General features: G+C 42.9%; 1 protein-coding gene across 6 annotated transcripts in view; it reads left to right on the top strand.

The window, feature by feature from the left end:
* The window catches only part of PICALM (phosphatidylinositol binding clathrin assembly protein), a 449858-nt gene that overhangs the window by 372089 nt on the left and 61675 nt on the right, over positions 1-16094 (top strand). For all 6 annotated transcript variants that reach the window (XM_069203983.1, XM_069203980.1, XM_069203982.1 and 3 more), the window contains 2 exons: positions 13373-13489; positions 13576-13606. In XM_069203983.1, the coding sequence (XP_069060084.1) occupies positions 13373-13489; positions 13576-13606 (148 nt within the window). The remainder of the gene's footprint in view (positions 1-13372; positions 13490-13575; positions 13607-16094) is intronic.

Below are 16094 nucleotides of genomic sequence, written 5' to 3'. Positions count from 1 at the left end.
AGAATCATCAAACCGTTCATAAAAGAATTTTCATAGTTTTCCTCCAGTAAGGGCTTCTTCCCAGGACTAAGACCTGAATATAGTTCAACTCCTAAAGAGTTCATTTGAACCCATTCGCAGAGCACACCTCATATTTCTCACATGGATGGTTGCCTTGTTACTAGCGCTCACTCCGACCGGGGGGGTAGGAAAGATACAGGCTTTCTCAGCGCAAGAACCTTCTTGAGCCTCACAGGCAATTTAGTAGTTCTCACAACCAATCGAAAGATTTATTCCCAAGGTTTCTTTGGAATTTGCCTCAAACATCTGGTAATATTTTGGACTTTCTTCCTGAATTCAACATCACCATCTGAGAGGTCTATTCATATGCTAGGTATCAAAGGATAGCTAAAATTCTACTTACATCGCACTAAGCAACTTTTGAGAACTGACCAACTGTTGGACTCAGATGGACACACTTGTAAGGGTGCTCTGGTCATAATGGCAACCATCGCTCAGTGAATTTCAGCTGCAATCAGATTCTGCCACTCAGACTAGCAAGTTCTTCACAGAGAAAAGGGTGCACTCAACTAGGGCATTTTCTACCTCAACTACTTTGCTTGCAGAAGTGCCTCTGGAGAAGATATGTCATGCTGCGACATGGAAAAGTGTGCATATAATTCATGCAGCTTTATTACCTGGAATCGGCACAGCGCAGTGATGCAGCGGTTGGACAGGTTTTAATTTTTGATTCCATGTGTTTGTTTATGTATTTGTGTGTGTGTATATGTGTGTGTGTATATATATATATATATATGTTCGATGGCATGTGTAGCTGCAGATACACATGCTGTGCACAGTCCGCCGTCTGGTGTTGGGCTCGGAGTGTTACAAGTTGTTTTTCTTCGAAGAAGTCTTTTCGAGTCACGAGACCGAGGGACTCCTCCTACTTCGATTCCATTGCGCATGGGCGTCGACTCCATCTTAGATTGTTTTTTTTCCGCCATCGGGTTCGGACGTGTTCCTTTTCGCTCCGTGTTTCGGGTCAGAAAGTTAGTTAGAATCTCGTAAAAAAACGTCGGTATTGTTTGCGTTCGGTATCGGGTTAGTTAGAACAAATCGACACCGAATTTTGAAGAGCTCCGGTGGCCCTTAGGGGTTTTTTCGATCCCCCGTCGGTGCCTGGTCGGCCCGGCCACGTGCGACTTCAAGGCTCATGGAACGGACCCCATTCCGTTTCTGCCCAAAATGCCATCACAAGTATCCGTATACGGATCACCATCTGGTCTGTAACTTGTGCTTGTCCCCCGAGCACAAGGAGGATACTTGTGAAGCCTGTCGAGCGTTTCGGTCGAGGAAGACGCTGAGAGACCGAAGAGCCAGGAGACTACAAATGGCGTCCATGCCGACAGGTCAAGATCGTTTCGAGGAGGAAGAAGAGGTGTTCTCCGTCCGCGAGTCGGATTCGGAAGAACTCGACGCCAAAGAAACAACCAAAACCGTGAGTAAGACGTCGAAAATCAAGACTCACGAGAAGTCTACAAAAGCCCAGGGGACGCCACCGCCAACAGGCCATGGCTTAACCCGAAAAATAGTTGACCCATCCAAGGCACCGAAAAAGGGCATGCTGGTGTCGAAGTCATCCGACTCCAGTCGAGATACCGCCACACAGCAACCTCGGAGCCGAGACGGCGGCTCCGAGAAACTTCGGCACAGGGACAGCGGCACCGAAGAATTTCGGCACCGAGACACGCCGAAAACAAAGAAGGTTTCTTCGGAGCCTAGAAAAACTTCCGGAAAGGTTTCGGTTCCGAAACAGCCAGCCTCGGAGCCGAAAACTAGTTCCTATACAGAGGAACAAGGACTAACCTCCCAATTACATCGATTTGGAGAGGAGCTTCAATCTGCAGAGCCTGACTACACACAAAGAAGGCTTCATATTCATGAGGACACAGGGAAGATAACCACTCTTCCCCCAGTCAAAATAAAAAGGAAACTTGCCTTTCCACAAAAGGACAAGCAACCACAGGCAAAGGTGGCAAAGAAAACAACCCCACCACCGTCTCCACCACCATCAATACATGCATCACCAGCAACTACTCCACCACTGATGCACTCACCAGTTCATACCACAATGAGTCAGGATGATCCCGATGCATGGGACCTCTACGATGCTCCAGTGTCTGACAATAGCCCAGACTCTTATCCTACAAAACCGTCACCACCTGAGGACAGTACATCCTATACACAGGTGGTCGCAAGGGCAGCCGAGTTTCACAATGTGTCCTTACATTCGGAACCAATTGAGGATGACTTTCTCTTTAATACCCTATCCTCCACCCATAGCCAATATCAAAGCCTTCCCATGCTCCCAGGAATGCTAAAACATTCCAAACAAATATTTCAGGATCCAGTTAAAGGCAGAGCCGTAACTCCAAGGGTGGAGAAAAAATATAAGTCACCGCCCACTGATCCAATATATATTACAACACAACTAACACCGGACTCAGTAGTTGTGGGGGCAGCTCGTAAGAGAGCCAACTCTCATACATCAGGAGACGCACCACCTCCAGACAAGGAGAGCCGCAAATTTGATGCTGCAGGAAAAAGGGTTGCAGCACAAGCAGCAAATCAGTGGCGTATTGCCAATTCACAAGCACTTTTGGCAAGATACGACAGGGCTCATTGGGATGAAATGCAACATTTCATCGAACACTTACCCAAGGAGTTCCAAAAAAGAGCGCAACAGGTGGTGGAAGAGGGACAAAGTATCTCAAATAATCAGATACGGTCTTCCATGGATGCAGCAGATACAGCTGCAAGGACAATAAACACTGCAGTCACAATACGAAGGCACGCATGGCTGCGCACTTCTGGGTTCAAACCGGAAATCCAGCAGGCTGTGCTCAATATGCCGTTTAATGAACAGCAATTGTTTGGGCCGGAGGTAGACTCTGCCATCGAAAAACTCAAGAAGGACACCGATACAGCCAAAGCCATGGGCGCACTCTACTCCCCGCAGAGCAGAGGCACATTTCGGAAAACACCTTTTAGGGGAGGGTTTCGAGGTCAACCCACAGAAACCACAACCTCACAAACAAGACTTACCTACCAGGGTCAATATCAAAGGGGAGGTTTTCGGGGGCAATTTAGAGGGGGCCAATTCCCAAAAAATCGAGGAAAATTCCAAGGCCCCAAAACCCCTCAAAATAAGCAGTGACTCACAAGTCACACCCCCCCACCACATAACACCTGTGGGGGGAAGACTAAGCCAGTTTTACAAAATTTGGGAGGAAATAACAACAGACACTTGGGTCTTAGCAATTATCCAGCATGGTTATTGCATAGAATTTCGCAAATTCCCTCCAAACGTCCCACCGAAAACACACAATATGTCAAAACAACATATAGATCTTCTAGGACTAGAAGTTCAAGCATTGCTACAAAAGGACGCAATAGAATTAGTACCAACTCAACAAAAAAACACAAGAGTTTACTCACTGTACTTTCTAATACCCAAAAAGGACAAAACTCTGAGACCAATACTAGATCTCAGAACACTAAACACCTACATAAAATCAGACCACTTTCACATGGTCACGTTACAAGACGTAATACCACTGCTCAAACAGCAAGACTACATGACAACATTAGATCTAAAAGATGCGTATTTCCATATACCAATACATCCCTCACACAGGAAATACCTAAGGTTCGTATTCCAAGGAATACATTACCAATTCAAAGTGTTGCCATTCGGAATAACAACTGCGCCAAGAGTTTTTACAAAATGCCCAGCAGTAGTAGCTGCACATATCAGAAGGCAGCAAATACATGTGTTCCCGTACTTAGACGACTGGCTAATCAAAACCAACACGCTAAAACAGTGTTCACAGCACACAAAATATGTCATACAAACCCTTCACAGGCTAGGTTTCTCCATCAACTACGCGAAGTCACACCTTCTGCCGTGTCAAACGCAGCAATACTTAGGAGCGACAATCAACACAGCAAAAGGGATTGCCACTCCAAGTCCACAACGGGTTCAAACATTTCACAAAGTAATACAGGCCATGTATCCAACACAAAAGATACAAGTCAGAATGGTGATGAAACTACTAGGCATGATGTCTTCATGCATAGCCATTGTCCCAAACGCAAGATTGCACATGCGGCCCTTACAACAGTGCCTAGCATCACAATGGTCACAAGCACAGGGTCAACTTCTAGATCTGGTGTTGATAGACCGCCAAACATACATCTTGCTTCTATGGTGGAACAGTACAAATTTAAACCGAGGGCGGCCTTTCCAAGACCCAGTGCCACAATACGTCATAACAACAGATGCTTCCATGACAGGGTGGGGAGCACACCTCAATCAACACAGCATCCAAGGACAATGGGACATACATCAGAGACAGTTTCACATAAATCACTTGGAAATGTTAGCAGTATTTCTAGCGCTGAAAGCATTTCAACCCATAATAACCCAAAAATACATTCTTGTCAAAACAGACAACATGACAACAATGTATTATCTAAACAAACAAGGAGGGACACACTCGACACAGTTGTGTCTCCTAACACAGAAAATATGGTATTGGGCGATTCACAACCACATTCTCCTAATAGCACAATTTATTCCAGGGATTCAGAACCAGTTGGCAGACAATCTCTCTCGAGATCACCAACAAACCCACGAATGGGAAATTCACCCCCAAATACTAAACAACTACTTTCAAATTTGGGGAACACCTCAAATAGATCTATTTGCAACAAAGGAAAACTCAAAATGCCAAAACTTCGCATCCAGATACCCACAAGATCAATCCCAAGGCAATGCTCTATGGATGAACTGGTCAGGGATCTTTGCATACGCTTTTCCCCCTCTCCCTCTCCTTCCATATGTAGTAAACAGGTTGAGTCAAAACAAACTCAAACTCATACTAATAGCACCAACATGGGCAAGGCAACCTTGGTACACGACACTACTAGACCTGTCAGTAGTACCTCATGTCAAACTACCCAACAAACCAGATCTGTTAACACAACACAAACAACAGATCAGACATCCAAATCCAGCATCTTTGAATCTAGCAATTTGGCTCCTGAAATCCTAGAATTCGGACACTTGCGCCTCACACAAGAATGTATGGAGGTCATAAAACAAGCTAGGAAACCTACCACTAGACACTGCTACGCAAACAAGTGGAAAAGATTTGTGTATTACTGCCAGAATAATCAAATTCAGCCATTAACCGCATCTCCAAAAGATATAGTTGGATACTTACTACATTTGCAAAAATCAAATCTAGCTTTCTCTTCCATAAAAATACATCTCACCGCAATATCAGCTTACCTACAAATTACTCCTTCAACTTCACTATTTAGAATACCAGTCATTAAAGCGTTTATGGAAGGCTTAAAAAGAATCATACCACCAAGGACACCACCAGTTCCTTCATGGAACCTCAACATTGTCTTAACACGACTCATGGGTCCACCTTTCGAGCCCATGCATTCTTGTGAAATGCAATACTTAACGTGGAAAGTTGCATTCTTGATTGCCATTACATCTCTAAGAAGAGTGAGCGAGATTCAAGCATTTACCATACAAGAACCATTTATTCAGATACATAAAAATAAAGTAGTTCTGAGAACAAATCCAAAATTTTTACCAAAGGTTATCTCACCGTTCCACTTAAATCAAACAGTAGAATTACCAGTGTTCTTCCCACAACCAGGTTCTGTAGCGGAAAGAGCACTACATACATTAGACATCAAAAGAGCACTAATGTACTACATTGACAGAACAAAACTAATTAGAAAAACAAAACAACTATTTATTGCCTTTCAAAAACCTCATACAGGAAATCCAATTTCAAAACAAGGCATTGCTAGGTGGATAGTTAAGTGTATTCAAACCTGCTATCTTAAAGCAAAAAGAGAGCTGCCTATTACACCAAAGGCACACTCAACCAGAAAGAAAGGGGCTACCATGGCCTTTCTAGGAAATATTCCAATAAACGAAATATGTAAGGCAGCAACATGGTCTACGCCTCATACATTTACCAAGCACTACTGTGTAGATGTGTTAACTGCACAACAAGCCACAGTAGGTCAGGCTGTACTAAGAACATTATTTCAAACTACTTCAACTCCTACAGGCTGAACCACAGCTTTTGGGGAGATAACTGCTTACTAGTCGGTGCACAGCATGTGTATCTGCAGCTACACATGCCATCGAACGGAAAATGTCACTTACCCAGTGTACATCTGTTCGTGGCATGAGTCGCTGCAGATTCACATGCGCCACCCGCCTCCCCTGGAGCCTGTAGCCGTTTAGAAGTAGATCTTGAACATTTGTACATTTGTAAATATATTACTTTAACCTTTATTATGTACATACGTATTCATTCCATTGCATGGGCACTATTACTAATATACACAACTCCTACCTCACCCTCTGCGGGGAAAACAATCTAAGATGGAGTCGACGCCCATGCGCAATGGAATCGAAGTAGGAGGAGTCCCTCGGTCTCGTGACTCGAAAAGACTTCTTCGAAGAAAAACAACTTGTAACACTCCGAGCCCAACACCAGACGGCAGACTGTGCACAGAATGTGAATCTGCAGCGACTCATGCCACGAACAGATGTACACTGGGTAAGTGACATTTTCCATATATATCTATCTATATATATATATATATATATATATATATTCAAAAATCTAACAAAAGAATTGCACCACACTCCATGAAGGTAACAGTACAATGAACCAACGCGTTTCGACCAAAACTGTCTAAAGACCGTTTTGCTCAAAACCCGTTGGTTCGTTGCACCTTCATGGAGTATGGTGCAATTCTTTTGTTATAGATAACCAACAGAGGGATCGGTCTACCCTCCGGCACCAGCCATTTGAGCACGTCATTTTGAATTGACCACATTGTTATTGATATGTATGTGTGTATATATATATATATATATATATATATATATATATATGTGTGTGTGTGTATTAATTTGCATTTGAATGTTACGTATATATTTTCTACCCACCATCCAGTATTTGCGCTAATACTATAAGATATACGAATACAGTAACTGCTTGGTATTCTGATTCAAGTATGTGAATCTATGAAAGATCTAATTCTGGAGAACTGCAGTTACAGGTAAGTAATTTTTTTTTTTTATGGTGTGCTGAATCATTGACCTGTAATATTGAACTTAAAATTTGTAGTTGCCAAAACATGTATTAGAGAAGTTGTTCACCTGGCTTTTTAAAGACGGGTTATCAGCAAGTAAGTTGTGACCGCAGTTGAAAGCCATGATAGACGTAGCAAATGTCACAGAAGGGGTACTTGCAGCAGCTCAGTTTTATCAGGATTAAATATCAGTAAATTGGAGGACATTCATCAATAATTGATAAGGATTTAGTCGTAGTGTATTATCCATCCAATGAGAGTGATGCTGGATTTTATAGATGAGATGGGTATCATCTGCATGCATGTAAAAAGAAGTTCCAAAACTAAAAGCAATTTTTCTAAAGTAAGCATGTAGATGTTAGATAACATTGGTGATTTTAAAGAGCCTTGTGGACCACCGCAAGTGAGAGCTCTCACACTGACCAAATAAGATGGCGTGGCTATGATCTAACAAAAGTGAAGGCAGCCATTTCAGGACTTTAGCAGCTAACCTCTGTTTGCCAGTCGTAACATTATTATAGTGTGTGAAATTTAGACAAAAGGCTATCAACTAGCACCAAAACACCTATTCCTCCTGTGTTTACTGTTAAATGTAAATCATGCATGGCTGATACTACAAGTTTGGTGTTCATACATAGCTTATACCATGTTTCCAACATACCCAGGATGTGGCATAATATCCCTGTATTCATAAGGACTGCCCCAACACTGCTCCAATTTAGAAAACAGTTGAAAGACACTCCTCTTTAAAGAACAGCTTATGACATTGTAGTAATAATCCAATAACCTGTGACCTCTCCTATCATTTGTTGACTGAGTGCTTGTCTTTGACCCTTTAAAATGATCTGCTGCCTTTTTTTAACTGTTTGTACTATACAGATACCTCATACATACACTCAGTATGCGATTTGCTTCGACAAATTCAGACCGATGAGTAAAGATACTACTTCTACAGAACTTTGCTGAGAAATGGGCCCGTAATAAGATAGTAGTTAAGAGGATTTTTTTCAGCAGTAGTTAGACTAAGGCTGTTTTTTCACATAGGGTTTACTCCTGTTTCTAAGGAACAATTAAAGATATGGATATACATATTTCATTGAAGATTGCATGGATTTTGCTAATGTAGCCAGTGATTCTTCTGTAACTGGTTTGAACTAGTGAAGTGAACAGACCAGTTCTGGCTTCTGTTCCCTCTGAGCATAGGGATACTTTCATTCTCAATTTCCAATATCATTTTTGTAATATTCTTTTCAACAAAAGCTGTCACATTTTTACACAGCTAGGAGGAAGGCCTGATTGGTGAATTATTAATTCAGTTCAACAGATTGGGAGCTTCTAATTTTCTCTCAGAATAGTATAGTATCCATGCAGTCTTGATCTGTTTTGATCATTGTTGAAAATGTCAATCTTTTGCATGTGGTACACCCAGATTTTTGCCTTGGCTGTTATTGTGGCTGTAGAACTCTGTGTGCCATACCTCTGCTAACCAGTAGTAAAGTGCCTGTGCTTCCACTTTCAACATGATGAAATTGGCATACCCCCTAATTGGCATGCTTAGCTTACCTATAAGTCCCTAGCGTATTGTACAAAGTTTGCCTAGGGCCTATAAGTTGAATGCACCAGAATACTTCAGCACCCATTGAGCAACCTCCTACAGTGACAATGCACATATCACTGCAGGTCTACCCCCTGTAGCCTAGCTATGCAGTTTTAAAAACTGCAAATTCGATCTTTCAAATTAACCCCTTTTTACTGGCCTAAACCTTTCTTCTAAATATTAATAAGTCACCCCAGAGCCTGCCCATAAAGTAGAAGGCATGGTATTTAAGAGTAGGACATGTTAACGTTTAATGTTAAGCGTGGCCTCACAGTGAAAAGTCCTAAAGGCTCCACAGAAAAGCTTTGGGATACACTTCTCAATTTATTAATATTATCTCCAGATAGGAAGCAGCTAAATGTAAATTTTTGTACTTTCTAAAATTTGCAAGTTACCTTTTTCGTGTCTAAAGCCTCTAGAGACTAATGTGTATGAGTTCCAACTGTCAGCTGGCAGCTGAGTGCCTGCCTTGATGAGGTATGAACTTGCTCTCTTAGTAGAGACAAAGCCTTCGGTGTATGGGTGGTGTTCTGTTCCTTAAGCACAATGAATAGTTGGGCTGTGCTCAGGGACATGCTTAACTTCAAAGAGGTCTACCATGTAACTGGCAGATGTTAACAGACTCCTTGGCTGTACCATTCTTTGTTTCCTTAGACAGCAAGGGACCAATACCAGTGGGCAAGGAGCTACCCTCCGGACTCATCTAGTGTGACCACAGAGGGGTTGCTGATTTCCATGACCACATCTCTGGGATGGGCACAGGAGCATTATGCAGGGAAAGAAAAGTTCTATCATCTTGGTTTTAGATAGTGTGGTGCTCCCTGGGATTGTTTGCAGTAAGGTACACGGGAAATGCTGTAGAAGTGGGTAGAGTCACCCGTGGGAACTTTTACCCTATTGGTTAGGCCATGGCCATGAGTTTCCACACCCACAGGCTGGGTCAGGCATAGATGTGGCATCCCAAATACCCTCCTCAGCACACTTTCCGTGCCTGTGGAAGAACACAAGATGAATGGGACTGTGACCTGAGAAGAGCTCTGACAACTGAACCTGTTCTCCTCTTGGACCCAGGACAAAAGAACTGGACTCCATGAGGATAAGACCAACCCCCTGTTCAAGCTACTGGGACACAACATACTACAGGTGGCCTTTTCTACAACTGCCTAGCTGACCAGTTCCAACTAAACCGACTGCTGGCCTCTGCTGGGAGTGATTCTTGGCCCACAAGTGCTGTCCCCAAGGTCCTGGACGTATGGCTGGTGTCAAAGCGTACTCCTAATTTTTTTTGAAACCTGGGATGCGCTTACAAACTTTTGGGCCTCATAGATCACCGGAGGACCTGGACCAAACTCCCAAGCTGATCCAACAAATGTGTGTTGCTACTGGGCCAAAGATTCAATTTGCTCCACCCTGAGCTTTTCTGCAGCAGCAAATCGGATTTAGCTGGGCATTGGAGAGAAAGTATCAAGCCCCCGGCATCCCTCTTCAGCTATAGTCTGCAGCCTTGCCCCTCTGGAAGAATTCAGCTAAAAAAAGTGACTAAATCTGAAGGTAAAACTCTTCATCTGGTGCATGAATGATAAGTATCCATTCAGCGAGGGACCTTTCTTGGGTAGGAAATAAAAAAATTCTCCCTCTTTTAGCTTTCCCAGCAAATGTCAACAATTTAACTGAGACCTCATCCAGCGGGTATCCATTCAGGTAGAGCCCTCTTTGGTCACAGTTTTCTGCCTTGCCCCGCTGAGGATTTCTGACTCCTATTTGAGAGACTGATTTAATTCTTGGCTGTAAGGATACTCCATCACAATGGCGACTAAGTATGTTGACCTCCAAAACTGTGGCCTACCTGCTGAATTTAATTGCAGGCGGATATTAGGATTAATCATGGTGGGGACTACTCTGTCTCTGCGGTGATTAATCCCCTACAAAGGCTCTGTGAAATAAGGGCCATCGAAGCCTGACCTGTTATTCCACCCACCTAATTTAGATGGGCTAAATTACAGGTCAAGCTGCACTGCCTGTCACCACCGGGGAAAACACTGGGGGTAAGGGGCAGTGAAAACTGCTAAATGCACCCCTCATTATCGGAAGGGACTCCCATTGCAATAGGAGCACTGCATTTCTTGTCGAAAAGAAAATGCCGAAACAGGATATTCTTTTTGAAAATAGAAAATGAACCTGTTTGGTACCGGCTTTGTCCCATTAAAATACGTTTTTACTTTCTACAACATCAATTGGCGTGGATATGGGATCACATACATGCCCTGTGCTGTGGGTAGGCTGATTATTTATCACACCTAGATTATACATTTTCACAGCCAGCTGTAGATTTTCTCATAAGGTGATAAATAAGAATAAAATAAAATTGATCCTGATTTATCTTACAAGGTGTCACTGCTTCAATACATGGTTCAATCGCAAGAGGGTCACTCGAAAGTCTGATTGTGCTGAAACCCTACTTCCTTGGATATTGATTCTGTCCCCGAGATGAACAACGTAATTATTCAACTCTAATTCATCCATACAGGGTGCATGTTCTTTGGCCAGGTTTCCATTAGGAAACGAACATCTACATCCTTACTCTCAATTAAATAAGATCTCTGGAGCTAATGGACAAAGGTTGATTTGGCATTACAAAAAATGTCATCTATTTTTACTTCATTGTTGTTTTAATATTTTGAAAAGGAAAACTGCTCTTAAATTAAAATTTCCATTGACAATGAATCGTGTCTGAGTAATCATTAAGCCACGAAGTTGACTAGAAGTGTAAGTTGAAACATGCCTACTTACATAAACACAATTGAGCTTATGCAGCAATAAAGTCCGTGCTTAGTTTTTGTAAAAAAAAATAATTAAAAAGGATGAAGTGCCAAGGCCTAAAGTATTTCTTTGGAGTCTACTGCAGCTGGCACCGCCAACAGCACCTTCCACTGCTGCCAAATGCCAGTAACAGCAGTCCCCAGGTACTCGTTTTTATTAGCATTTGAAAAGTATATTAAGCCACTAAACACTCCACTAGTGAATTCTGGCAAAAGAAAAAAGACACACAGTGCCACCATGTCGTGGGTAAGTGCATTCTGGTGTTCAGAAATAAGTGTGGTGGCAAGCACTGGCAAAAATCAGCACAAAATAAGCACTGAATAATGTGTCTGTTTTTGTATGGGACTGCCAGAATTTCTGGCTGCTGGACGCTCCATAGCGCAGAGTAGTTTGCCTTTGACGTGCAGTTGACACATTTGCTGCATGGATGCTTAAGAACCCATTTTTATAGTCGGGGCTAACCTGCTGCATTAGCAACTAAAGTGCAATCCTTGCCCTGGTGAAGTTTGACATCACCCAAGACGGTCATAAATACACAGTGAAAATAGACTTACAATGGGCGGTCTAGTGTGCTAAAAACTAAAACAAGACTCTATTCTAGTAGTGTGAGTTTTAAAAACAAAGTGCTACAATGCAGTTACTTTTGAGAAAAAGTGCTATATTGGTTTGGAGTCCACAAAAAAATTCTATGCAGTACGCAAACTAAGTATGAGGGTTAAAAAAAACGAAAACCTCAAAAAAATAAAAGTTAAAAAGCAACAATCACTCAGCAACCATGTAGCATCAGTTAGGTTTTGTGAAAGCACAAAGTCAGTTTTTTTTTTAGTTTCTTTGAAATAATCCTGGTTAAAAACCACAAATATCAAATGGAAAAAAATAAAAAAACGGATTTCCCCTGAAGCTGGCGTATATTACATACAGTTTTATTCTATGGGTACCTTTATTCCCAAATATTCCTGATTTTATTCTCTATCACCTTTCCTCTTACTAGTGGCAAGTAAATGTTTAATCCTGGTACTGTGTTGTTATAAAATAGACTCCAGATGCACAGTGCCTTGATAATCTTCTACCCTGGTATAGTGCCAGAATATAAATTGTCCCTAGATACTGTGGTGGGAAAAATATGTCCCAGGTAGTGTCAGAAAGAGATGACTCTAAGAAACCATGCTCTGATAAAATGTGCATTAACGTTAAAATGTTAATTTGTCAAAGTGTTGATCAGTGCTCTTGTGCGTGAGAGGAAGCATAATTGTGCTAGAGGATATTCCAGTGCATACGCCAGTTGTGAATTTAACTTATGAACGTGGTATTCCATCAAAGAAGCTGTCATCAATAGCATGATGTGCTATTGTCAGTGGTGTCAGCTAATGCAACAATCAATTGTACAATGAGGTGCTGTCATTAGCAGTCATTGAGCATTGCAAGGTTTTGTGCAAGGAAGCGGAGTCATGATTGGTGGAAACAGTACCATGATAAATATAAGAGTGGTGCCTCTAATAGCACCAGGATATTGTTCTGTGTAAAGCTGTAATTCTGCTGCCATTGAGGTCATGTGGTGATGCTGACATTAGTGCATGGGACTGATGATGTTAGTCTGTGCCCATGTCTCTTCCAGCGTGTTTCTAAGTTTCCTATCCTTTCCTCACCTCTCATTCCTTCTCTTTGAAAACACACTCCGCAAAAGCACTAATGTCTCCAGGTGAAGGCTTGCACTAAATAAATACAGAAAATAAGCAAATACTGCTTTTAATTAAGTTTTTTATTAATCAGGTGGACTTCTACAACCAACAGTGGCCTCTCAAAACCACAATGTTCTTGTCCAGCGACAGCCATACAATAGGCTAGTATCGGACGATTTAGATTCATCGTTGGCCAACCTAGTAGGCAGTAAGTATCACAGGAGTGTGAGACCTAATATGTGTTATACTTCTCTGTCCAATATACTAAATATTTTCTTTTCTTTTGTGCCGAAGATTTAGGTATTGGAAACGGAACAGCAAAAAAGTGAGTATTTTGTTGATTTTGTATTTATTGTTTTAACCTATAATTCAGGAGCTGCTCCTAGGTAATTGGTCTGAGCTTTATGTTGTATAATTGCAGCAAAAGCAGCGGGAGTTATTACATAAAGTAGCCTTACCAAATGTTGTGAAGGTGGCAGGGGCATGGGGTTCAGAATGGCTTTCATGTTGCAAGCTTGAGTGATTAGTGTTTGTCTACATTTTTCTTATTCAATACAACATATGAGCTGTCTTGTTCCCGCATTTTATTTATTAATAAGAAACATCACAATGGCATGCCTCACATAGGAGAAACAGCATTTGGTTTTTGACATCTTCGTCAGTTGTCTTTCTTTGAAAGAAAACACTTGGGCTTGTTAATGGAATTTTAGTGGCATATGTAGCTGTAGATCCACATGCTATGCATACTCCTGCCATCTAGTGTTGGGATCGGATGTGTACAACTTGTTTATGTTCGAAGAAAGTCTTTAGAGTCACAAGGTTTCATGATTCCCCCCTTCAGCAGTATTGTGCATGAACTTCTGCTCCATAGTTAGATTGTTTTTTTCCAACATCGGGATTGGACGTGCTTTGTCGCGGCTCGTGAGATGACGCCACATGGCAAGCTTTGCCAGGGCCTCTTGAGTTTTGTTGATTCTGATAGCTAAAGAGCCATCGCCTCACCAGTTTCTTCCATCAACGCTGTTGCAGTCGACTGTTTCTGGTTCGAGGGAGATCTCCTTGGGCATGGCCTTCCTCAGCATTGCTCACCTTTGAAAATGGTCACAGCGTAATGGAAAAACACCTTTCCGATACTGTCTACAGCACCATTCCAAGTACTTGTGCACAGACCAGCACACAGGCTGCAACCTGTTTCTTCCCCCTGATCACGACGAGTCATCCTGCTCCTCCTGTCTCGCTTTCAGGTCCAAAAAGACCATCCGGAATCGTTGAAACCAATGCCTTGCATGACACACAGGACAGCAACAAAAGGAAAAGGAGATCCCCGATATCTTTGTGGGAGATGTCAAACAGGAGGAAGCTGAAGAAGAAATCAATGTCTGCCAGATAGCAGCATTCAGCCCGGAACTAGAGTTACAGTGGGAGTCAGAAGACCCAGCCGGTTTCAACACGACGATATGGGGCACAAGCAGGGAGTACCGCACCCTAATATGGCGCTCACCGCCTCTCCGGGGGCTGGGCTTCTAGCCCTTATTCTCTGTCAACCAGACCATCACTGCTTTCAAGCCATAGGCGGCACCAACGCAAAGCCTCAGAGTTGACATCGGGGCTGACTCCCAACACCGAGTCAGCACCTCCAAGCAAGACTTTCCTCGACATCCACTGCACCTTTGTTACCCGCAAGCAGGTCAGCACTGAAGGACAGTTAGGAGCCGAAGGCCTCGGCGGCACCATGACCGCTTCAAGCTCCAGGCCAAGCTTGATGCCAAATTCTGCCAACAGACTTCGGCACCTAAATGAGCATCAGGCTCAAAGTAACAAGGAAGGCCAGACAGCCTGCACAATTCAGTCGCCCTTTCAACAGTGGATTCTGGGGTACAGCAGCCTATTCTGGAACGGCTGCAGGAGGAGCTAGATTCTTGCCAACGACGCCTTGGTGTTCATCCTCACACAGAGAGAATAATTACCAAGACTCCACTTCCGGTCAATCAGACTGTTCCACGAAAGTGAAAGCTCACCTTCGAGGAACAACTGAAAATGGAACCACAACTTCCTAAGCAGAAAAAGAAACCTGACCGGGATGCAAGCCCCCTACCACAGACATCTGCTTTCTCTCCTCTTCCTCCTACACCCCCTTCTCCACTGTCACCTCCATGTCTGCAACAACCCCAATCACCACAGGAGTCTTACCACTCATACTGCAGTGAGGGTGAGCTTCCTCCTCCCCCGGTTTAGATTTCAATGAGGTCCCCTATTCCCAGAATACACAGGATGATCCATAGAAGGATTATGAGGTTGTACCCCTAGGGCCAAATGACCCAGACTTAAATCCAGCAAAGCCCTTTCCCTTATGTGACACTACCTCATACAACTAGGTTATTCAAAGGGTAGTTCATTTCCACAAGGTAGACCATCATTCAGTCCAAGAAGGACATCTTAGTAGAAACCCTTTCACACACACAGCGAGCCACCGAGTTACTGTCTATGCTTAAGGAGGGTGCTCATGACAATGCAGGACGTGTTTAAAGAGCCTGTAAAAGCTAGAGTTATTAAACCAAGGGTGGACAGAAAGTATAAGCCCGTGTCCCCGATCCACCATACATTACTGGCCAGCTTGCCCCTGACTCTCTAGTTGTCCATGCTGCACAAAAAAGGGCAAATGCCCAGGGTACTGGAGATGCTTCGACCACAGACAAAGAGAGAAAGAAATATGATGCAGCAGGAAAGTGTGTGGCAGCACAATCTGCAACTCATTGGCGGATTGCCAATTCGGTGGTGTTTTAGCACAGTATGATTGTGCCCAATGGGATGAG

The sequence above is a fragment of the Pleurodeles waltl genome, chromosome 8, assembly GCF_031143425.1.
Source record: "Pleurodeles waltl isolate 20211129_DDA chromosome 8, aPleWal1.hap1.20221129, whole genome shotgun sequence".
NCBI classification, from domain to species: Eukaryota; Metazoa; Chordata; class Amphibia; order Caudata; family Salamandridae; genus Pleurodeles; species Pleurodeles waltl.
The sequence above is the reverse complement of the archived record's forward strand: the minus strand, read 5'-3'. Positions and strand labels throughout refer to the sequence as shown.